Genomic DNA, 23540 nt, shown 5'->3' on the forward strand with positions numbered 1-23540 from the left:
GCTGTTGTAACTGTTCCATGATAACCCGGATACTAGTACTGGAATGGTAGTTGACGTCCGGCCTGGCTCCGTACGTACACTATCCGGGATAGATGTAGGCATCTTATTAGCCAAAGGTGTAGTTCAACGTCGTACAACGGTACATCGATACACGTGCATGTTTTCGATGAGAATTCTCCTATTGAAAGGTGGTACCACGACACTTCCACATTAGAGGTAACACATGGGGTCGCGGAATATCCGTGACGTACCACTGCGCCGTCACAGTTCCTTCAGCCACTGCCCCCCGTGACCTGGAGTCACGCCCGATGGACCCTCACACCGTGACGCCGGGAGTAACGTCGCTGTGGCTCTCTGAAACGTTTCAGGAAAGGGATGGACCTCTTCGCAGCTCGCGCTCCGTACTCGTCGTCGGTGTGTGTTGCAGGCAGTGCGGAACCGCGGTGCGCCGCTGAGTACAGTGGGACGTGCTTTATTAGCAGCCACGCTTCCCACACACTCGGTAGCACTCGAAACGCAGCCGATTGCGTTGTGGTGTTAACGGCAGCCTAAGGACGGGTCGGAAATTCCGTAGTTCGTCTGCAGCTAGTCTCTGAACAATGGTGGAGTTTGATAAAGAATGTCGCAGGGAGTCCACTACTTGTTCTCGGATGGCAGGTGCAGGTAAGGAGGAGTTTCGATGTGGTTGGCGCACTGTACGGCGGTGGTCCTCCATTGCAGTGGTGAGGCGTTGTCGACGACGAGCACCCCTGGCCCTCACGTCCCCAGTCAGTCCGACATCGGGTCGCCGTCACACTCGAATGTCTCACAAATCTGGATATTGCGCTACTCGACTAGCAGGTCAAATGGTGACCCACTACGAGCCCCTTTAAGGGGAGTTAGAACGGAATTTTTTTGTCATATTTTCGGATTTTTATCTCATTACAAGGTTGCAATTTTCTGAATAAAATTATATATATTTGACTTATAAACTCACACGGGAAGTATTTTATTTCATTTTTTTTAATGTAGTCTACACTGGTTGAAAATGTTAAAATTGTTATGTGCATTACTTCAAGATCTAATAAATCAGGTAATTTTTTATACAGAAGGCTGTGGGTTGCTGTGTTATAAAGGTTATGTCCACAAGAGGATGGGCACCAGGTTGAGAAAGTTGAAACAAAGTTTGAGAGACAAGAAACTTTCTGATTGTAAAACCATAAGAGGCAGGCTAACAGACAAAATGATTGATCAACCACAGCAGTATTATGGGATGGCCATTAGAAATAATACTGAGGATTTGTTGAAACTGAAGCAGGCAGTATGGGGTACCTTGTTCCACAGACTGTCAACTGATGAAAAACCAGTACACCACCTTTGCCCTCCTGGACCTGATTCATATTGCAATTACCTTACTGTCCAGTACTCAAACAGTTCGTACAGCCATAAACATTCCATCCCAGCAGCATTAATGGATATGATAAAACCTATTTATAGAGACCTGGCAAATGCTGAATTACTGAAGAAGTGTCTGCATGGTCACACTCAAAATCCCAGTGAGTCGTTCAATAATCTTGTATCGACTCGCTTACCAAAAATTTTTTTGTTGGAATGAAGACACTAAAGTGGGGGGTCAGTGATGCTGTTATTACTTTTAGTGATGGCAACATCGGTAGGGTGAAAGTGCTACAGCATATGGGAATTAATTCTGGAGCAAACTGCATCAGAGAACTTGAACGGATGGACAAGGTTCACATTGATGAAGCAGATTGTGCAGCACAGTTGGTGACCAAGCAGTCCAGAAAGTAGAAAAGAAGATAAAACTTGGATAACGATCAGGAGCATTGGTGCAGTTTGTAGCGTCATCACGACGGACGGTTACTGAAGAGGATTGAGGCGATAAGTAAAGAGAACGATTGTTGAAAAAGTCACTTCATAGCTGAATGTCATATTCGCGAACCCTGTCAGCATCAACACAACACGGAGGGAGCTCCATGAGCTGCGAATTGCAGGACGCGCTCGAATCGCGAAACCACACATCAGTCGTGAAAATGCCCATGACAGGAAAACTTTGTGCTGAAGTTACGAAACCTGGACTATGGAACAATAGAAGAACGTCATTTGGTTGGATGAGTCCTGTATTACACAGATCCCAATTTGTGGTCGAGTTTATGTCCGAGGAGTGAAGCGTGGCAGGGGTTCGGTGATGATTGAGGCAATCGCATCGTGGTATTCGATTAGCCCCGTGGCTCGTCAACAAGGTCGCAATAATGTCAAGCATTACGTGACCGTTCTGGCTGATCAGGTGCATACCACGGTACAGGGTTTTTGTCTAATGGTGTGCTTTGTTACAAAACGACAAGGTACGTGTTCGCACAGTTATCATCGTCCAGGACCGGTTTTGTGTACACGGAGATGATCCTCTGGCCTCTACAGTTACGAGATCATTGAACTTTTATGGAATACTTCGGAAAGAAAAACATTCATGGCCTGTTTCATCCAATCCGAGACCGCTGGAGGCTATTTCGAATGGCAACGGTTTTCCTACGCCCTATTAGGCACGGTAACGTCTTGTGTCCTTGGTGTTCTCATATCTTTGTCATCCCCCTGTACATCTCAATACGACATTTACCCTCCATCTGTACGGAGGTGGGTTACTCCTGGGCTGGAAGTTCCTCATTTATTCCATGACACACTCCTTGCCGATGTCTCCACAGCCAGATTCCTCGTTTGCTAACATGCAAAGTCATGTGTAGCATTCGTCATGGAACGACGTCCAGTTCGGTCGATTGACGAGATAAGATCTTCACTGACAAGACTAAGCCAACTGTGATGTGTCTATGGCAAAGTAAGTGGTGCTTTCTCCCCTCGCCCTCCCTCCCCTAACATAAAATGCTTAACAGCATACTCTTTAGTGTTTGGAGCATTTTTATTCGACTTTTGCAGACGATAATAAAAAATCCAGTGGTTCACTGTTCAAACCTCAGCAAGTCATGTGATTTCTTTTCGGTCGCTTATCGCTTCTTTCACTTACGGTTACGACTTACATATGTGAATAATGACAAGATACGTCGCGTCCCGAAGTCCACTTTAAAATGTAACTTCCCCAATTATTGAAAGGACAAGTCTTCCAATGGTGGAAATATAACCACCTCCAGTAGGACCTTACCCAGTAGCGCACTGTGGTCTTCAAATCTTGTTGTATGTGTCTTCTTTCACTCCGGTAAGCTACACTGAAAGTATGAATAGTATGTTAGTAGATTGTTCTTTCCCTTCCTTATGAGTGTCTTAATTTCCTGGTCACCTTTAAATATCCGATTTTATTTCACTTTTAAGATATTAAAACGAAAATAAGATGTCAGATAAATGTCCTTGACGTAAATAGCTACATGAATCAGCAACAGTTTGGCAGAAGCGCTATGCAACCTTTAGACTACAAAGCGTTGTTGTTAACCAAAAATGTAATGAATAAATTGGATATATAACAACTATATGGTAGTTTATTTGGGGGTAATGTACGACTGCGTCACGCAGTCAACTCCATGCACTTACCATACCTCGATCCAATTAAGAACAAATATCTGTCTCCGAGATTTAAAGCGTCCACAATAAAGGCAGACGCTTCGCACTTCGACACTCATCTGTCTGAAGGTGCTTGGATTCAATTCTCCAGATTATTAGGCGATGACGAATGTTGGAATCCCACAGCAGTTTTCACAGTATGCGTGTTACTTATTACTCATTCCTAGGTCCTGGCTAAGGCTGCGTACTTGCTGACAGTGATGTGCTGTGGTCCACTACAGAATACGACGAACTCCCTTCTGCGAATCAGAAAGTTGATACAGAAACATCTTCATCTTGAAAGTTATGCTTCCATAATTTAGTAATAAAAGAACATGTTCTGCACCCATTGCGTTATGAAAAACGGTGCTCCATAATATAGTGTAAATCTTAATATCAAACCTTGGAGAAGTAATCCTTCAAGAGCGAACATATTGTATAACTGATACGACTAGTAAAGGGTTGTTCAAAAGATCCATGTTCAACATATTATAAAAACATTTTATTAAAAATATAGTGTACAACAAATAATTCATCAATATATCTTTAAATCGGCGAAAAAAAGACAAAAGTTTCACTTACAGGCAAATAGTGTTAATTATCCTCACTTACTGATGACTTGCAGGATGAGTCTGTTGAAATGTATGTCAACAGCGATTTAACCCATTAGTATGTTCTGCTTTCAACAAACCACTTAAAGCAAGTAGATACATTCAAGAGATCTGAAAGTAACATCACAATCGATGTATCGCAGATCATGTTCTGCAGCAAACAACCAGCAGAACAGCTGCGCAACAACATCCTCTTGGCCTCTTTGAGGCAACAAAAATTAAAGGTTCTCGAAAACGTTTTAGGGAGTGTAATTGAACTACTGCACAAGTTTATTCACAGCTGGAAAAATTCCAATATAACTTGTTCTTAACTGTCAAAAGTAACGTTGTTATTGTCATAAGGAAGGTAACCTTTTCAAGCAGTTCTGGGGCCTTACGTTACAGGAATTATATGAAGAGACGCAAATGTCACGTTGAAGACAATGTGAAGAATTAGCAACTATAATCTGGTGTGAATGATTTACTTGGAGCGATAATTGAATGCAGACTTTATAATTATTGCGTAATTTTAACATGGGTATGAAATATACATGCTGTAAATCTTAATTCATTACCGCAGTTGAAAATATAAACTGACTACATAAAGCGACAGTGCAGTATTGTCTTCTCTGTAAAAGAGCTTGCAAGGATGCTGCGCAAAGCCAACGTCCTGGTTCCTGTTTTAGCCTTGCTGCTATCCCTCGTCCTGTGTTTTGTGTGTAGCATTTGTTTCCGCTGTTAAAGTATGATGCGATAACATAACGAAACAAATCGCTATTTACCGGGCTGGACACAGTGGCGAGGACTGGTTTCCGTAGTTAAATGACGCAACGTATCACTCCACGTAGCATGACACAGCAGTGTTTCTTTTTGCCGACCAGAAACAGGAACTTCATCTTAATACTTTCTTTTGAACCATCACATGTTTTCCTCGCGGTGCCTACGTCAAGCGAGAAGTCTCCTTGACTACGTCAGCTTTTGTTTTAGGTCAAAGCGGAAGCGCAGCTTTATAACCAGCGTCTAACACTATACTATATCCCCTAACGGATCCTCAAGCAGAAAAATGTTAAAACTCCTAGAACACCTACTTGACGTGGATCATAGAAAAAGACGAGAAAGTCATTTCTGCGACTACTTCGCCAAAGATAATGAACGGTAAAATGTAACTTGCTGCTTACAGTCACGGTTAACATACGGGTAAGTTATTAATCAAATACTTTACAGTATCTCACCTGAACCAACAAAATTGTACACAAGATAACAATCGTCCTAGAGAGACTACCACCATCCTCTTGGTTAATGTATCAAGATGTTGCAGGACATCAAGACTACAGCCTTTAAATATCTCGATAGTTGTGCGTGAAGGAAAATAAGCTATAGTAACTTCGCTATTAAAATATATGTAGTTCGGTATTCAGTATCATCCTACGAATCTCGTGTATCCCGTGCCTCTTACTGCTTTCTGTGTCTGCGAAAAACCTAACCATCCTCATGATATCCGTAAGTGCCACCACTAAACAAGTCAGAAATTTCAAGCGCCCTCTTCTAAAGAAGTATGTGCTTCATTTCTCAGTGGATTACTGTTCGTATAGGACGTATAGAGTGCCATTAACGTCAGTGGAGCAGCACGAACATTCTACAATTACAGACATCTAAACATTTTCGGAAACACTGTGTGGTGTTATTTAAGGCTGTAATACTCATTAATTCATACTCAAAGTGCGAAGGAGCGGAAGCGCTTAATTTCATCTTCGCTGTAGTACATCATGAGGCATTCCTGTTATTGACTTCCAGGAGAAATTTGTCTTTCAGTTGCACCACAACTTCTCGAAGTTGGCACATCTCTTCTTGGTAGTTCCTCCAGCGCTGTGGAAACAGTTCAGGATCTGCGTCGAACTCCAAGCCAGGAACCGCCCTTGATAGCGAGGAAGATGCTGTCAGGTTTGATCTCGAGGGGCACCGGCGTCTTGGAGACCAACTGGAAACTGAAGCGGGAGAGGAAGTACACCAACAGCACCTTCATCTCCATCATCGCGAACCTCTGGCCTGGAACAACAGAAGTTCCATAAGAAATGCAATCATCAGTTTACTCTTTTCTCTACAGTTCTGTTTTTCTTTGTTGCATTTGAAGCTCCACTGACAGAAAAAGAATGGTTCTTGAACTAATTTCGAACTTGGTTGAAGAAATGATGTAACTGGTAAAGTAAAGTGGGCTTGAATGTGAGATCTTCGTAAAGAATCGGTGGGAAATTTTATTTTACTGTAAGAGCTAAAATTGTATGTTACTGCATCGATGGATTTGCTTTATGGTCCTCATCATCGAAACTGTTAGCACCTTTTGTGCAATTGTAACTGTGACTAGGAACACAACAGGATTTTTTGAAGAGCTTAGGGACCACATTCCTTAGAATAGTGCCGAAAACATTACAGAGTTGAAAGAGAAATAAAGATGTTAGACAAGGACTAAAGATATTCAGTCTGATTGAGGAGATAATGAAATACTGGAACGAAAAACAGTAACGTGTAACACGATTTTGCGCAAATAGAATTCCAAAGACGCTGTTGAACTGCAAGCCAAAATACACGGTGAGGATAGCCTGGGAGAGATGGCTGAACCAAGACTTTCAAATGCGGAACAAACGGGAAAAGGTTTACTGATCCATGCTGGTGATGTGCCTATTTCTTACAGGTGATTTTTTTGAAGAAGTTCCTGGGTGCATTACGCGTTACCTCTCTCGTCACTTGAGGATATCAGCGTACGTCAAGCATTGCCGGTCATGGCTTTTTGGCAGTACAGGGGTTGTAGTGTGGGAAAGTACACATTTGCATAGGCGGACCGACCTCCAGATCTTTGAAATGCTACACTCACAGGTCAACCTCATTCGCACCGTCCTAATTTACGTTGTGACAGGGGTTCATTCGTCCATGACTTCATTGTGATGGATGACAGTGTACGACAATAGCGCAGGTGGAGGAACTCTTGCAACGATAGGGTATTCGGCGAATGGACTGGCCTGGCCATCCCACCGACCTAAACCCCATCGAGAAAGTGTTTGATGCTTTGAGGAGGGGTACTGCAGTCGGCCCACGTGCACCAGCGACCATCCAGCGGATGCCAAGTACCCTGGTGGAGGAGTGCAGCGTCCCACCACGAAAACTCCTCATCAGGCTTGTGTTCAGCGTGGGAGGGTGTTGTAGGGCATGCACTCCCTCCCGTGGTGGTCACACCCGTGCCCCGCCATTTGTAATATCCAGGCGACCATCACGAGTCGCGGTGACTACGGCGTGATTGCTATGTTAATTGGAACTGACACATCAAGCGAAGTTACTCTCGTCTTTAAATTATGCGCACCACTGTAGTCGTGAATATAATGAACAACGGAGTTCTTTCTTGTGAAAAGAACAGAACAGAAAGCAACATAACACGAGAAAATGAGGATAAATACTTACCAATGCAGAGGTCCAGATCCAAACGGGCAGTACGTGAAGGGTTTGATGAGGTGTTTGTTCTCTGGGCTGAAGCGTTCCGGGTCGAAACGCTCCGGTTCCGTATAGTATTTCGGGTCGAAATGGATGGCGCGGATGGGTAGCCATATGACGTCTCCAGGTCGGAGGTCGATGCCCGGGCAGGTCTCAGTCGCCGGCAGTCGGTAGGGCCGCACGCACTGTCGGTCCAAAGCAGAGAGCGGCGGGTACATGCGCAGCGTCTCTGTGAACAGTGTAACAGCGAAGGGTGAGGGGTCCCACTGGCACCAAGTGATCTGAAACGAAAAGAATTCTGACAGGACACTAGGTGAGATATTTGCGTTTGTTCACTTTGGGTATCTTACTGTAGTGACTAGTATTCAGACCATCGGATGTATGTGAATGCTTAATACTGTGGCTGGCGCGGTACTTGGATGTAGACACACGCTCTCTGGGAGCATAGCGCGACTGAGCTAGCCACGTACCCTTCAGAAGTCGACTCACAGTACCAACCTGTCAATCACGTCGGTCGCGGAGGACAGACGTCTGGGATTGGATGTCAGTGAGATAAACATTTTCAAATAGTGACAAATACATACACTTTGTGATCAAAAGTATCCCGACACCTGGCTGAAAATGACTTACAAGTTCGTGGCGTCCTTCATCGGTAATACTGGAATTCAGTATGGTGTAGGCCCACTCTTAACCTTGATGACAACTTCCACTCTCGTAGGCATACGTACAATCAGATGCTGGAAGGTTTCTTGGGGAATGGAAGCCCATTCTTCACGGAGAGCTGCACTCAGGAGAGGTATCGATGTCTGTCGGTGAGGCCTGGCACGAAGTCGGCTTTGCAAAAGATTCCAAGGGTGTTATAAGATTCAGCTGAGAACTCTGTGCAGACCAGTCCATTACAGGGATGTTATTGCCGTGTAACCACTCCGCCACAGGTCGTGCGTTATGAACAGGCGCTCGATCGTGTTGAAAGATGCAGTCGCCACCCCCGAATTTCTCTTCAACAGTGGGAAGCTAGAAGGTGCTTAATACACCAATGTAGACCTCTGGTGTGATAGTTCCACGCAAAACAACAAGGGGTGCATGCCCCCTCCATGAAAACACGATCACACCGTAAAACCACCGCCTCCGAATTTTACTGTTGGCACAACACACGCTGGCAGATGGCGTTCACCGGACATTCGTCATACCCACACCCTGCCGTCGGATCGCGACATTGTGTACCGTGATTCGTCACTCCACATAACGTTTTTCCACAATTCAGTCGTCCAATGTTTAAGCTCCTTACACCAAGCGAGTCGTCGTTTGGCATTTACCGGCGTGATGCGTGGCTTATGAGCAGCCGTTCGACCGTGAAATGCAAGTTTTCTCACATTCCACCTAACTGTCGTAGTACTTTCAGTGGATGCTGATGCAGGTTGGTGTAATGGTCTGGATGCATGTCTGCCTATTACACATTACGTCCCTCTTCAAATGTCTGTGGTCTTAGTCAGTCAACAGACGAGGTCGACCTGTACGCTTTTGTGCTGTACGTGTCCCTTTATGTTTCCACTTTCCTGTCACATCGGAAACAGTGTACCTAGGAATGTTTAGGAGTGTGGAAATCTCTCGTAAAAGGCTATGACACAAGTGACTCCCAATCACCTGACCACGTTCGAAGTCCGTGAGTTCCACGGAGCGCCCCATTCTGCTCTCTCACGGTGTCTAATGACTTCTGAGGTTGCTGATATGGAGTACCTGGCAGTGGGTGGCAGCACAATGCACCTAATATGAAAAACGTATGTTTATGGTTGTGTCCGGGTACTTTTGAGTACACAGTGTATATATCTTGTAAACTTTATGAATTTATTAATGTAAAACTGTATACAAGAGTATGTATAGGGATAATGAGTGGTAAATGTTTCCAGAATGAGATTTTCACTCTGCAGCGGAGTGTTCGCTGATATGAAACTTCCTGGCAGATTAAAACTGTGTGCCCGACCGAGACTCGAACTCGGCACTTGCCCGCGAAAGGCAAAGGTCCCCATGCATCGGACACAGACGGCCAATGTGATGGATCTAACACAAGTTTTTCATTTTTAGAACCAACAAATTACTACATTACTGACTACGGTACAACAACTACAGGCTGCACGAGCTGCGTCGGCCGCACAGCCACAACGGGCCAACCAACCAGCCCAACAATGTCTCCGACCAGCATACCAAAGTTCTGGCAGTTTAAGGAATCAGAAGAGGAATGGATTGAATACCTGACTCACTTCAGCGCATTGTCATGTTCGTCGTGTGTGTTCAAGGTACTGTAAAGTTACAATATTTCCTTTCACTTATGGGATCCCCAGTGTTCAGATTAATACAAAAACTGTTCCCAGCCGTGTCTACCGACGAACTCAGCTCTTACTTGCTGCATTAACTCAATACTGCGACCAGCAAGTCCAAGTAGCTGCAGCCAGATATCAGTTCTTTCGCTTGCAGAGAAATCCCGAACAGACGTACCGCTAGTGGTACTCAGAATTAACGTGCATGACTAGGAAGTGTAAATTTAAATGTAGTTGTGGCAACTCTTACGGTGGTATAATGAATGTTCCGTGATGTGTCCCAGACAGCAGAATACGGGAACAGATCTTAAAGTTCTCTGATCCATCACTTCCCCCAGTATCGCAAATCTTACAGCAATAGGATTCGGGTGCCATTACGGCCGACAAGTCTGACGAGGCCGCCATTTGTCGGTTCGAGTCGGCCCTTGCTCGCGACCGCCCCGAGCAGCCACAACAACGAGCGCGTACACAGCCCCGAGAACAGCCACGTAGAAGTGTAAACAGGCCTGTGAACTTAGTGAAATCTTGCCCTAGATATTTTGTTCCCCATAAAAGACAGGATTGTCCATCACGTAACGCAACATGTTACAAGTGTGGAGAAACAGATCGTGTCCAAGCAATTTGTTTGCAACGGCACAAAAACGCCAATTTTACCCGCTCCCAGAAAAAACAGGCTCGTGCACATGCAATGAACGCTGTGTTTTCAAAACCTACAACAGGTTCCGAAAAAGCAAGACTAAGGTTGTGCCCCCTCCTCGTCCTATTGCTGTGCAACGACGTTCTAACAAACTGTTTGTCTCATTACGAATTGCTGGCCGTCGTGTGACCTTTCAGCTAGAAACAGGTGCTTCAGTAACTTTGCTTACCATACAAACAGTAAGGCTCACCACACCTTTCGAAATCTAGCAAGCACCTCAGTGCTTACAACGGACAGAAAATTCCAGTGCTTGGACAAGATAGTTTGCCTGCCACTTAGAAATCTCACACTATGATGGTGAATTTTACTGTGTTGAAATCAAGAGACAGTGACAACATGTTCTGTTTAGATGCCTTTGATTTGTTTGCCCTTAGCATACAAGACCTTTCTCAACTATTTTCAGAAGGAATGGGAAAAGCTAATGACATTGCAGCGCATCCTACATTGAATGACAATGCACAGCCTGAGTCTTTCCAGGCCATCCCCGTTCCAATTGCTTTAAGAGACAAGTAGCCAGTGAATTGAAAGAATTGCAAGATTATGGTGTAACTGCTCCCATTCGAGCTAGCCAATGGGCAAGTCCTCTAGTCTGGTTGCCTAAGCCTTCTGGTTGCATTCGCATTTGTGTTGACTTCAAGTCTACAGTCAACCCAGAAACAGTTTGACAATTACGCATTACCTCGTCCTGAGGTACTCATGGACGGGCTTGGTGAAGGCGTTACTTTTTTAAGATATATTTGCGTGATGCCTACTTGCAAATTCCATTGGATGAAGAATCACAGAAAGTGTTTGTTGTAAATTCACACTTAGGAGTGTTCAAGTATTTGTGTTTGCCATTCGGCAGTGCTTTCGCACCCGCCATTTTCCAGCGTTACTTGCTACAGCTGACTGCAAAAGTGCCATTTTGTTCAATCTCTCTCTCTCGAACCCGGGCCCCCTGGCGCGGCATTCGGTCGCGCTGACCACACAGCTGTCGGGGCGGACGCCATTTTGTTCAGACTACCTTGACGATATTGTCGTCTCAGGTAGTACACCAGAGGAACACACTGGGAATTTGCGGAACCTTTTTCGAGTGTCGTCTCGAAAAGTATGACACTTTTCACTCTGAACTTCAGTGCTTAGATCATGTGATAAAGCCGCACGGAGTGGCCGCGCGGCTTAGGGCGCCATGTCAAGGATCGCGCGGCCCCTCCCGCCGGAGGTTCGACTCCTCCCTCGGGCATGGGTGTTCGTGTTGCTCTTAGCATAAGTTAGTTTACGTTAGTGTAAGTAGTGTGCAAGTGTAGACAACGATGAACTCAGCAATCTGGTCCCATAGGAATTCACACACGCGCACACATGTGATAAACAATCAGGGTGTGCACCCCTTCCAATCTCATTTGCTTGCAATCCGTGACCCTTCTGTTCCTCGCAGCAATGTGTCTGAACTGCAGTCAGTACTAGGCAAGATGACATACTACATTCGGTTCACACCCAATGCTGCACAGATCGCCGACCCATTGCGTCGGGAAAATGTGTCTTCCGTGTGGGCCAAAGAGTGCCAAGAAGCATTTCAGAAATTCAAAAATGCCTTGCTTAGTGACTGTTGTTTAGTGCAATTTGACCTGCCAAGCTAGCAGTTTTGCCAGTGGACGCTTCTTCCTACGGAATCAGCGCTGTGCTTTCGCACAGAGTTGGTGCACAAGACAGACCCATTGCTTTTGCCTCAAAGTTGTTAACTCAGTGCAATTATTGTCAAACAGAAAAAGAGGCTCTCGCTATTGTTTATGGTGTGACCAAATTCCATCACTATTTGTGTGGTCACAAGTTATTTTTAGCGACAAAAATGGCCCTGAGCACTATGGGACTTAACATCTGAGATCATCAGTCCCCTAGAACTTAGAATTATTTAAACCTAAATAACCTAAAGACATCACACACCTCCACGCCCAAGGCAGGATTCTAACCTGCGACCGTAGCGGTCGCGCGGTTCCACACTGAGGCACCTAGAACCGCTCGGCCACAACGGCCTGCCTTTTAGCGAAAGATCACAACCCTTTTCGTCATTGTTTCATCGATAAAAGCCGTTTCCTACACGCAGTGCTCCAACGTAGGGCTTTCTTGCTTTCACAGCATCAGTATGAAATTGTGTACAGACCTACGCCAAAGCACACACCCTACCTCGCCTTCCGATTGTCCCTGTCTCTGAGTTCGATGCCTCTGCCGCCTCTTGTTGCCAAATCGATGCGCAGCACTCTGAATTGCTGGACTCTTTCTCCCTGGCACTACAGAAGAATTGCACAGGCCGTGGAAGCAGACACAGATCTCAAGATTTTGTTGCATTACATTCTCACGTCTTGGCGTCGTGCATTGAAGATTATCCAGAATTCAATTCTGCGTCGAAATTTTGCACGTCAGCATAACCTTTCAGTTCAACATGGTGTGATTCTAGTTGAAAAGGACAGTGGACCATCGAGTGTACTTATTCCCAATGCGTTGCGGAAGGATGTATTGCGATTGTTCCACCAAGGACACGGGGAATTGTTCGCACCAAACAGTTAACGCTACGGCTCCGAACTTGGCAGGGCACGGACGCCCATTTTGAACAGATGACACCACAGTGTCCCGCATGCGCGGAAGACCAATCCGCTCCGCCACAGACATTTGCAGCTTGGCGTAAGATTCAATCCCCGCGGCAACGAGTGTACAATGACTTTGCAGGACCATTTTGGAGCACTCGTCGGCTCGTATTGGTAGACTCTTTTAGCAATTTCCCATTCGCCGTGCCTATGGCTTCTACCGCATGACGGACCACAATTCAAGCGTTGACCTATACATTTTGCATAGAAGGTTTGACAGAAGTACTCCACAGTTCTTTCACTTGATTTTGAACAGTGCCGGCCGCTGCGGCCGAGCGGTTCTGGGCGCTTCAGTCCGGAATCGCGCTGCTCCTACGGTAGCAGGTTCGAATCCCGCCTCGGGCATGGATGTGTGTGATGTCCTTAGCTCAGTTAGGTTTAAGTAGCTCTAAGTCTAGGGGACTGATGACCTCAGATGTTAAGTCCCACAGCGCTTAGAGCCATTTTGATTTTGAACAGTTTTGTGAACGAAATGGCATTGGTCATCTAACAAGTGCTCCGTTTCACGGCCACTCAGTGGAGAAGCAGAACGCTTTGTACGCACTTTCAGATAACAGACGGCCGAGCTTCGCACCACCCACACTCAGGAACAGCCGCTGGAACTCCCTCACGCCTGCTGTCGCTCCCAGCCACGAGGCGGACCATCACCAGCAGCACCTCTGCGTGGCCGCCGCCACCGGACGCTGCTACCCTTGCTGCACCCACTGCAGCATCTGGTGCTGCCAATGGTCCGCGAGTATCGTTTTGCGCCGAGCGATCCGGTTCTTTTCAAGGTCTACGGCATCCGTGGGCGCTGGGAAAGAGACGTGATGCAGGAACGGATTCCCCGTCTCATGTACTTGATTACAGGTCCACATGGTTTGCCGCGCCGCCACCAGAACCAGATTCGTGCGCGTCATTTGCCCCGTGGTTCTGCTGCTTCTCTCCTCCCAGATTGGCGGCCTCACGGGCCAGCGCGGCCTCTGCAGCAGCCCGCTGGTGACACCGGGGCAGCCCAGCAGGAGCAGGTTCTGTAGAGACCCGAACTGCCACGTATGAAACAGGCTCAGAGTCTCATTTCTCTGTTAACGGTTTAGTGTGTTAAATATTCGGCGTTAATCATCCAACGCCTTTGTGGTTGAAGACGCAAACCCGAATTATGTTCCTTTTATTAGTTTCGGATTAATTACCCACAGAAACAATTAAAACCAAAACTGTTTAAAGTTTGTTGAAAGGGGCTAAATTCTCTCATTATCAAACGCTGGAAGACTATAATGTGTATAATTTGTGTTGCATTATACGAAAAGTTAGTTTTTCACGAATGTCAATTTTCATGACGACATATGTCCATGATGGACAATGTCTGAACTACTCATCATTGGTTTCCCTCCTACATGACGAAAGACGTCTTTTCAAAGTGGAGAGTGCGGTGCTTTCTTGGAGTACCACAGTAAACCCTTCCAGTTACGAACGTACCTATTTCTCGTAACCATTGCTGTGGTCGGACGAAACTGATATGTGATGTCCTAAGTACAAGAGACACTGGCGATGTTGTGACTTGGCAAGACAGCCAAGCCACTATGAGAGGAAGCCGAAAGGCACGCGTTTTAGCTCACGCAGGCTGGCGTGAGGTCTGGAACAGTTAAAGGAATAGAGACTAGCAAAAAAGGTACGTAGCTTCTGGAATACTTAACTTTAATCCATAATTGCTGAACATCGCTCTGACGGTACATGCATCACAAGATAAATAGCAAATGATAATGGCGCCTTGCTAGGTCGTAGCAAATGACGTAGCTGAAGGCTATGCTAACTATCGTCTCGGCAAATGAGAGCGTATTTTGTCAGTGAACCATCGCTAGCAAAGTCGACTGTACAACTGGGGCGAATGCTAGGACGTCTCTCTAGACCTGCCGTGTGGCGGCGCTCGGTCTGCAATCACTGATAGTGGCGACACGCGGGTCCGACGTATACTAACGGACCGCGGCCGATTTAAAGGCTACCACCTAGCAAGTGTGGTGTCTGGCGGTGACACCACAGGCGACATGGTCCTTTTCTTACTTTATGGGTACCTTGAAGCGGGCTCCTTATCAAAACTGTACCTCTAGAGCCCTGTATAGGAGTTTTCAAACAGTGTGTAGATACGTTGAAGACGATCCGTGTCGGCTTTCGTCCTATTGGTCCTCCTCCAGAGGTCGTTCCCTTTCGCACTCGTGACAGGGTCGCGTGGCGGCGCGCACGATCGACCGAGCGAATGTGCGGAGTGAGCGGCAGTGACAGACAGCGTCTGGCCGGTGGTGGACACGAGAGGCAACCTCGGCGGCGAATACCGTCGCGATGAAAACGTGCACTCGCGTCGGCGCAGGCTGCATTGAGCGTGTTTTGGGACGGAGAAGTTTGGCGGTCGTCAGCTGATACGTATTGTTGGGACGTCCTCGTGAGGTGCCAGCAGGCAACTGCAGAAGGTCAGCACCGTAGACACGGTGTCGAAGTCGGCGAAGAAGAATTTCAGCGCCTGGACTGCCGCATTCTCGTCGGTGATCTACATTTCCGATACTGTTGGAGACAGACGTAAACGGACGTTATGAGGTGAAATCATTGTATTTACGTCATTCGTTGGAGACATATTTTCTTCTCTCCGTGTTGCAAGTGTGATGAACCTGAGACAGATTACGGTTTGATTCTCAATCACGAAACTCTTTCTACAATTTATCTTGTTGTTCGCCGCTACGAAACTTGTTGTGCCATTTTGACTGTAGTAATACGTATTGGTGTCTCTTGGCGTCAATATTCTGGTTTACCGTTGAAACCTTAAGGTTTACTGTATATTATTTCTCAATCTTAGTGTTTAGTCTGTTTCAGAAAGCCCTGTGTATCACACAATCGATGCACCAATGTATGGTCAGTCAGTCAGATCGTCCTGCGTCTATCAAGGACGTTTAATGGTTGTAACTCTAGTGTATCGTTTTACGCCTTTCCTTGAAGTAATCTTGTATGAGTGTGATTTTAGTTGCTTGTTTTAAATGCCAGGGGTTTGAGTGTGATTCGCTTTCTGCTTGGAGGCAGAGATAATTTGTTTGACGTGTTTTGAAGCTAATATGATGTTCTTTTATCTAATATTATTCTAAGTGGACTACTTTGGGTTCGTTAGGGCAGGACTATTGTTTTAAGGAGTTTAAATCGTAGCCGACCCACTCCCATGTCCTGAAAGTAGCGCTTTAACACACCCGGCTATCCATGCGGATCACTGTCAAACCCTACAATGGAGACTGATCGTATGGGACTCCCTTGTGTAGCTGCTTTAACCGTTATTACAGTTTGGATAAACATAATCAATTTTTCTTCCTTTCAGTAACGTACGTAGGACACGAAACAGCACCAATATAAAGACAGCCAGTGAGAGAGCGTACTCCCGACAATGCAGTCGATACCCATTCCAGTGAGGAGGGTTCCAGCTTACCAGAGAGCACCATGTCGAGGTACTGGCAGCCCATGACCTGCTCGTAGCTGGGCTGCCCCCCACTCTTCTGCATCAGCTCGTCCACCTCCCTCTGCAGCCGCTGTTGGACGTCCTCGTGAGCTGCCAGCAGGTAGCTGCAGAAGGTCAACACCGTAGACACGGTGTCGAAGCCGGCGAAGAAGAATATCATCGCCTGGGCTGCCACATCTTCGTCGGTGAGGCCTGCCATCATGCAGAGAAGGTAAGCACTATTCTAAAGAACACATAAATTGTGAAAAAACAGAAAATTCTGCTCTGCCGGTATCTGGATTACCTAGTTGTACCGAGAGTGGCAGCAAAACGCCAATGTAAAAGGGGAAAAAACCGGTAAGTGCGAGTAGAATTCGCGGACCGAGCGTCCTGTACACAACTCTGTATACAGGGCGGTCCATTGATCCTGACCGGCCCAAATATCTCACAAAATAAGCGTCAAACGAAAAAACTACAAAGAACGAAACTCATCTAGCTTGAAGGGGGAAACCAGATGGCGCTATGGTTGGCCCGCTAGATGGCGCTGCTATAGGTCAGACTGATAAAAATTGCGTTGTTTGTTTTTTTAAATAGGAACCCCCATTTTTATTACATATTCGTGTAGTACGGAAAGAGATATGAATGTTTTAGTTGGACCACTTTTTTCGCTTTGTGATAGTTGCCGCTGTAATAGTCACAAACGTATAAGTACGTGGTATCACGTAACATTCCGCCAGTGCGGACGGTATTTGCTTCGTGATACATTACCTGTGTTAAAATGGACCGTTTACCAATTGCGGAAAAGGTCGATATCAAGGTGACGTATTGTTATTGTGATCAAAATGCCCAACGGGCGTGTGGTATGTATGCTGCTCGGTATCCTGGACGACATCATCCAAGTGTCCGGACCGTACGCCGGATAGTTACGTTATTTAAGGAAACAGGAAGTGTTCAGCCACATGTGAAACGTCAACCAGGACCTTCAACAAATGATGATGCCCAAGTAGGTGTTTTAGCTGTTGTCGCGGCTAATCCGCACATCAGTAGCAGACAAATTGCGCGAGAATTTGGAATGTCAAAAATGTCGGTGTTGAGAATGCTACATCAACATCGATTGCACCCGTACCGTATTTATATGCACCAGGAATTGCATGGCGACGACTTTGAACGTCGTGTACAGTTCTGTCACTGGGCACAAGAGAAATTACGGTACGATAGCAGATTTTTTTGCAAGCGTTCTATTTTTGCCAACAGCGGTAACGTAAACCGGCATAATATGCACTATTGGGCAACGGAAAATCCACGATGGCTGCGACAAGTGGAACATCAGCGGCTTTACAGAAGCTCTCTTGCGAACAGGATATTGTAGAGACATGGGTTAGCCACAGCTTCGGGGATGTTTCCAGAATCAGATTTTCACTCTGCAGCGGAGTAGGTAGGAGACTAGACGAGGCACTGGCAGAAGTAAAGCTGTGAGGACGAGCTGTGATTCGTGTTTGGGTAGTTGAGATGGTAAAGCACTTGCCCGCGAAAGGCAAAGGTCCCGAGTTCGAGTCTCGGTTCGGCACACAGTTTTAATCTGCCAGGAATTTTCATATCAGCGCACACTCCACTGCAGGGTGAAAATTCATTCATTGCGACGTCTCCTACAGACGACAGTTGAAAATCAGATAGGCTGATAAGGTAAGATATGAGGAATCTCTCCGCAGAATCGGTGAGCACTACATTACATGGAAAACACTGAAGAGCGGCAGGGAGAGGATGACAGGACATCCGAGACACCAGGAAGTAACTTCCATACTACTAGAGGGAGGTGTAGAGGGTGAAAGCTGTAGAGGAAGCAATAGAGTGGACTACATGCAGCAAATAATTGAGGGCGTGGATTGCAGCAGCTACTCTGAGATGGAGAGGTTGGAACAGGAGGGGAATCCGTTGCCGGCCGCATCAGACCAGTCGAAAGAACGACGACTCAGGAGAAACTCATTTTAACTCTCTCCATCGTCAGAAGAAAAATGAACTTAGTAGATGGAACGTCTCGCGTGGGTGTAGTACCTCCAAGACGTGAGTTTACAGTTAGTGATGGTACGGGGGAGTACTATTCCTGACGCGATACACTGTATCTGTTGCTGTAATTTCGATCCTGATACGAAACATTGCCTAAACCACTTCACCTTCTTACGAGAAAGCTAATTATGGTCGTAAAGAACTGCAGCCAATGCACTAGAATACGGCGTTAGTAACTAATGCGGAAAATGGCAAGTCCCCAGTGAACAGACTTACGCCTGGCCTTGTGTCCAGCCGCCCCGTCCTTCTCTCCTTCGTCCGCCGCCAGTTCGCCGCGTCGTGCCTGCATCAGCAGGTGGAGCATGTCGGGTCGAACTATTCCCTGCTTCTCTCTCGTCTCAATGGTCTCCCACACGACAGATTTAAAGTACTCTATCGCTTTCGTACTGACGAACGGTATGCCCAGCAACTGTCGCGAACGGGAAAAGTAAAACAATCGTTAAAACAGAGGTTACGATTATTCAGAGAAATTAGAAAAACTCTTTAATTTCGTGTGCTGTACTCACCACCATGAGCGACGGGAACAGCATATAGCCAATAGCAGCAGTCACGCGAATGTTGGTCAGCTCCCGGCCCATGCAGTAGAACAGGTTCTCTGGGTCCGACAGCGAGTCCACTTTGACACCAAATGCTGACGTCGCTATTACGTCGTTGGTAATGCGAGTGAAAAAGTCCTTCGTCTCCACTGTCAGAACGTCATCCTTACTGGAAGAAGATGAAAGAAAACGATGTAAAAGAAAATGTTTGTACTCAGTTCTCTTCAAATTTCAGGTTTTGGTTTGATTGGAAGAGTACAACAACGGAAACTCTCCAGTGTCCAACAGTAGCATCTGGTTCTAGTTTACGTAACGCATGTTGCTTCAGACTTATGAGCGACTGCAATGGGACCTTTGAGATAGGCAATATATACCAACATATAGAAGGAGGTATGATTTATGTACTTACTTAAAGCTAAATAAATGATTCAACAACCTGTTGAAATTTCCCCGGAACGTTTCTCTAAGGTAGTCGACAGGTATGTTAAAATGAATGAAGAATATTCTGTAACAGGTTAATTTCTCTTTCTCTGTAATGTGCCTTAATCCGTCGATGTGTGTGGACCCTGGGCAAAGTCGACATTGCCAACTATCCTCGGGGTCTATTTGAATCTTGTTGAGAAATGACAGTGGATATGAACTGCCCTCTCCTCCCAGAAAATGAAGATCGTTAATACGTTTACGTGCGTTTTTTTTACAATAACTTTAATTGCAAATATTAGTACGTGCCCCTCCATGTGCTATATAAGTAAGAAATTCGGTAATTATTCTTTTGTTTCGGGAGATTTCTACATAACGTCCTTGCAAAAACAGTGTTAGAAACAATATCTGACTGTTTTTGCCCTAAAATTCTTCTGGGTTCTTTACCTAAACAGGTTTCGATATGTTCAAGGTCATCTTTATTCGTATCTGAATACATATTTGAATAACAACAGGAATGCTTTTATCTGAAAACTAAGTCTTACTGTTATTACTATTTCTATTGGAGTTTTAACTAATTTCAAAACTTCAGATGTGAAATTAAGATTCACTGATGCTAGCACTGGGATGGTGAAACATGTTTGGAAATAAGGATCAAGAAAGTATTTAGACTTTTGCAAAAGTAGGTGTCCTCCATTACTGTAACTGAAAACTGACGGTGTTTGACGATGGACGAAGGATGAAATATTGCCAGGGCCATGACCAAGGGAACACTGGAGCGAAAGCCGTGTTGGAAGTTTTTCAGAACTTCTTACTGGTAATGCAGCTGACAATTCATGAGAACGGTTTTAGAGAACAACAAAACGAAATATGCTCAGAAACTTACAAAGAATGGTACATACAGATGAAAGAATACTTCGTAGCAGAAATAAATGAAGGGCAGCTTCAACTATCGGAAAAAATGAAAAGAAAAGTAACAAGTTTTACAAACGCGGTATACTTTCTCTTGGAATTTTGGATAAACATATAAAAAGTGCATCGCACCTCCTAATATCTCGCTTCGAGTATAACATGTTACGAAACCGCTGTTTCTTTTCGATACATCAACTTCTCGAAAGCTTTGTCTTTACATCCTGATCCATTTACGATCACGTTAGCAATACTGTGTAGAGAAGAAGTAGAAAGAAATGTTCAAAAATTGTATTCGGCAGTGGTGGCAATCTGATATTTAATTTTAATCTAAATGGAGTAATCAGTCTTAGACTGTCAATATTCGACTAAAATACGTATGATATCTAAAGAATGTTGCCGAAATGTACCAAAGTTCAGAAAGTGAAAGCAGTGTTTTCAAAATATAAGTGCCCATTGCTCACCTTTGTATACAGCAGTTTCTTTCCATAGATAGTCGACCATCTGCTGTCCGATTTCAGTCATCAACACGAACATGTTTTTCATCTTCATTGAAGTGAATGCTGGGCTCAGTGTGGTCCGTACATCATGCCACTCTTTTCCTAAGGAAAGGCGTAAATAAAATTATTTTACTATTATTCTTATTCATAAGGCAGATACATATTATGCGTAGGTAGTGTAGCTGTTTATGTGCTGGTGAAGTCTACATTCTTGCCAGGCAGATTTCCTCCCTTTCCCTCCCCATCCTCATTCCCCATATGATGTCATCAATGACATCAAGCATAGTAACAAGATTTTCCCCCTTCCCAACATCTCTGACACACATAATTTATCCTATGTGTAAAATGGCCGGAAATTGAAAAGTTGTTGGGACACTCCAAAAACTGAGTTTCCCCACTCCTATGATTTCACTGAGGAAGCATGATGCTTGTCCTAAGTGTAAATTGGTGGTAAATTAGAAAACGCAATATTGGCATATGTCCTACTTGTTTAAAATCTAAGATGCTAGGTCAGCTCATACCGCTGCAGTTCTATGACGACACAATCCAAGTTGGCGGACCTGTGGACACTGGTGCAGCCTGCATGGTTGTCAGACTTCCCAGCTCACTGGCGCCGCCAACATGCCTTCCAGGTCCCTTGTGGTGTCTATTCCTAAGTTTAAGTGTTGCCAAGACTGTTCTGACTATGCCGCAGAAGTTTCGTTTGGAAACCCTTACACGTCCTCCATAGTCCTGATCTCTCCTGATGCATTTCCATATTTTTGGAGCCCTGAAGAGAGACATTTGTGGCCATCGATTGGTTTCAGACGAAGAGGAGGGGCATTCCTGGACACAATCATGGTTCTATAGGCAGTCAAAAATACTTTTGCATGAAGTCACTGATCACCTCGTTTCATAGTGGGCTAAATGTATTACCAGTTACGGTGATTGCTTTTGAAATAATAAACAGTTAACTTTTTTCTATCTGCCTTGTTTTAATTTGGCAGTCCATAAACATATGCAACACAACAGCAAAAAATTTACATCTCACATACAGGAGAAATCAAGACTCCTCGCAAGTGCACACTGATGCTTTTACAGTATGTATGTATATGTGATTTTGAAATACGAACTTCTAGTGACACATGTAAAACCACAGGCCACAGCACTTTCAGAAGAAAATTATGTCATTAGTCGAAATATCGCACCTAAGATCGCAGTTTGGAGCCTGACAGAAGTAACTTGCATGTCTTGTACCCAAGAGCTCTCTGGATAATTCTAGACAAGTCTAACTACATACAAGACGAATGAGCGCAAACGTTGCAGGTTTGGGATCAGAGATAAATGGTAGAGCAGTATACCCATTCGGAAATGTTGCAGAGGATATGTTTTGAGTTAACTGTCGGTCATAGAGATGGGATGTTTCAACAGGATTTATAAATCTTTACTACTGAACGCAGATATGCTTCCTTTATCAAGGTGCTTGTGTAGGAAGTTTTTAGCTGGTTAAGGCTATGGATGGTCATAATGGAGAAGTCTGCTGTTACCACTTACACTGCACTCCCCAGGTACGTTTACGATCGTCGCCAGATCGAAAGTCCATTCAGAGGTATCTGGCATCACATGTTTACACACTACTCCTGTATACTGCGAATGTACAGCTGACGTCCGATAATATGTTGTGCTATAATCAGATGATCAAAACCCATTTCAAAATGATAAAAGCCAGGTACCTCTATGGAGTAAAATGTGGCAATTAACTCTAAATAGCGAAAAGTGTGAAGTCATTCACATGAGAACTAAAAGGAATCAGCTAAATTTCACATGCACGATAAACCACACAAATCTAAAGGTTGTAAACTCAACTAAATACTTAGGGATAACAATATGAATTACTTAATAATTTGGAATGGCCGCAAAGATAATGTTGTGGGGAAAGCAAATCAAAGACTGCGAGTCATTGAGAGACCACTTAGAATATGTAATAGGTGTACTAAAGAGACTGCTTAGACCACACTTGTCCACCCTCTAATGGAGTACTAATGTGCGGTGTGGGATGCACATCAGATAGGATTGACGGAGGACATCTAAATGGTTCAAAGATGGGCAGCTCGTTTTATATTATCGACAAATAAGGGAGAGAGTGCCATGAAGATGGTACACGAATTGGGGTGGCAGTCATTAAAGCAAAGGCAGTTCTTCATTGCCACAGGAGCTTCTCATGAAATTTCAATCACCAACTTCCTCCACACAGTTTGAAAATGTTTTACTGGCTCCCACCTTCTTAGGGAGAAACGGTCATAATATAATGACATCAGAGCTCACACGGAAATATTTTAGTGTTCGTTTTTCCGGCACACTGTTCAAGAGCGGAAAGATAGAAAAGTAGCTTAAAGGTGGTTCGATGAACCCTCTGCCAGGTATTTAATTGTGAATTGTTGAGTAAT

The 23540-nt window shown here is 45.0% G+C and overlaps 1 protein-coding gene across 1 annotated transcript in view; it reads right to left on the reverse strand.

Moving 5' to 3' along the window:
* Positions 1 to 4062: 4062 nt before the first annotated feature.
* Positions 4063 to 23540, reverse strand: part of LOC124777930 (cytochrome P450 9e2-like) — a 34918-nt gene continuing 15440 nt past the window's right edge. Inside the window, exons 3-8 of the mRNA XM_047253479.1 lie at positions 21079 to 21216; positions 19256 to 19464; positions 18966 to 19158; positions 16677 to 16898; positions 7581 to 7839; positions 4063 to 6176 (exon numbers count right to left, since the gene is read on the reverse strand). Of these exons, the coding sequence (XP_047109435.1) occupies positions 6068 to 6176; positions 7581 to 7839; positions 16677 to 16898; positions 18966 to 19158; positions 19256 to 19464; positions 21079 to 21216 (1130 nt within the window). The 3' untranslated portion in view covers positions 4063 to 6067. The remainder of the gene's footprint in view (positions 6177 to 7580; positions 7840 to 16676; positions 16899 to 18965; positions 19159 to 19255; positions 19465 to 21078; positions 21217 to 23540) is intronic.

Source organism: Schistocerca piceifrons, chromosome 2 (genome assembly GCF_021461385.2).
Source record: "Schistocerca piceifrons isolate TAMUIC-IGC-003096 chromosome 2, iqSchPice1.1, whole genome shotgun sequence".
Classification (NCBI taxonomy): Eukaryota; Metazoa; Arthropoda; class Insecta; order Orthoptera; family Acrididae; genus Schistocerca; species Schistocerca piceifrons.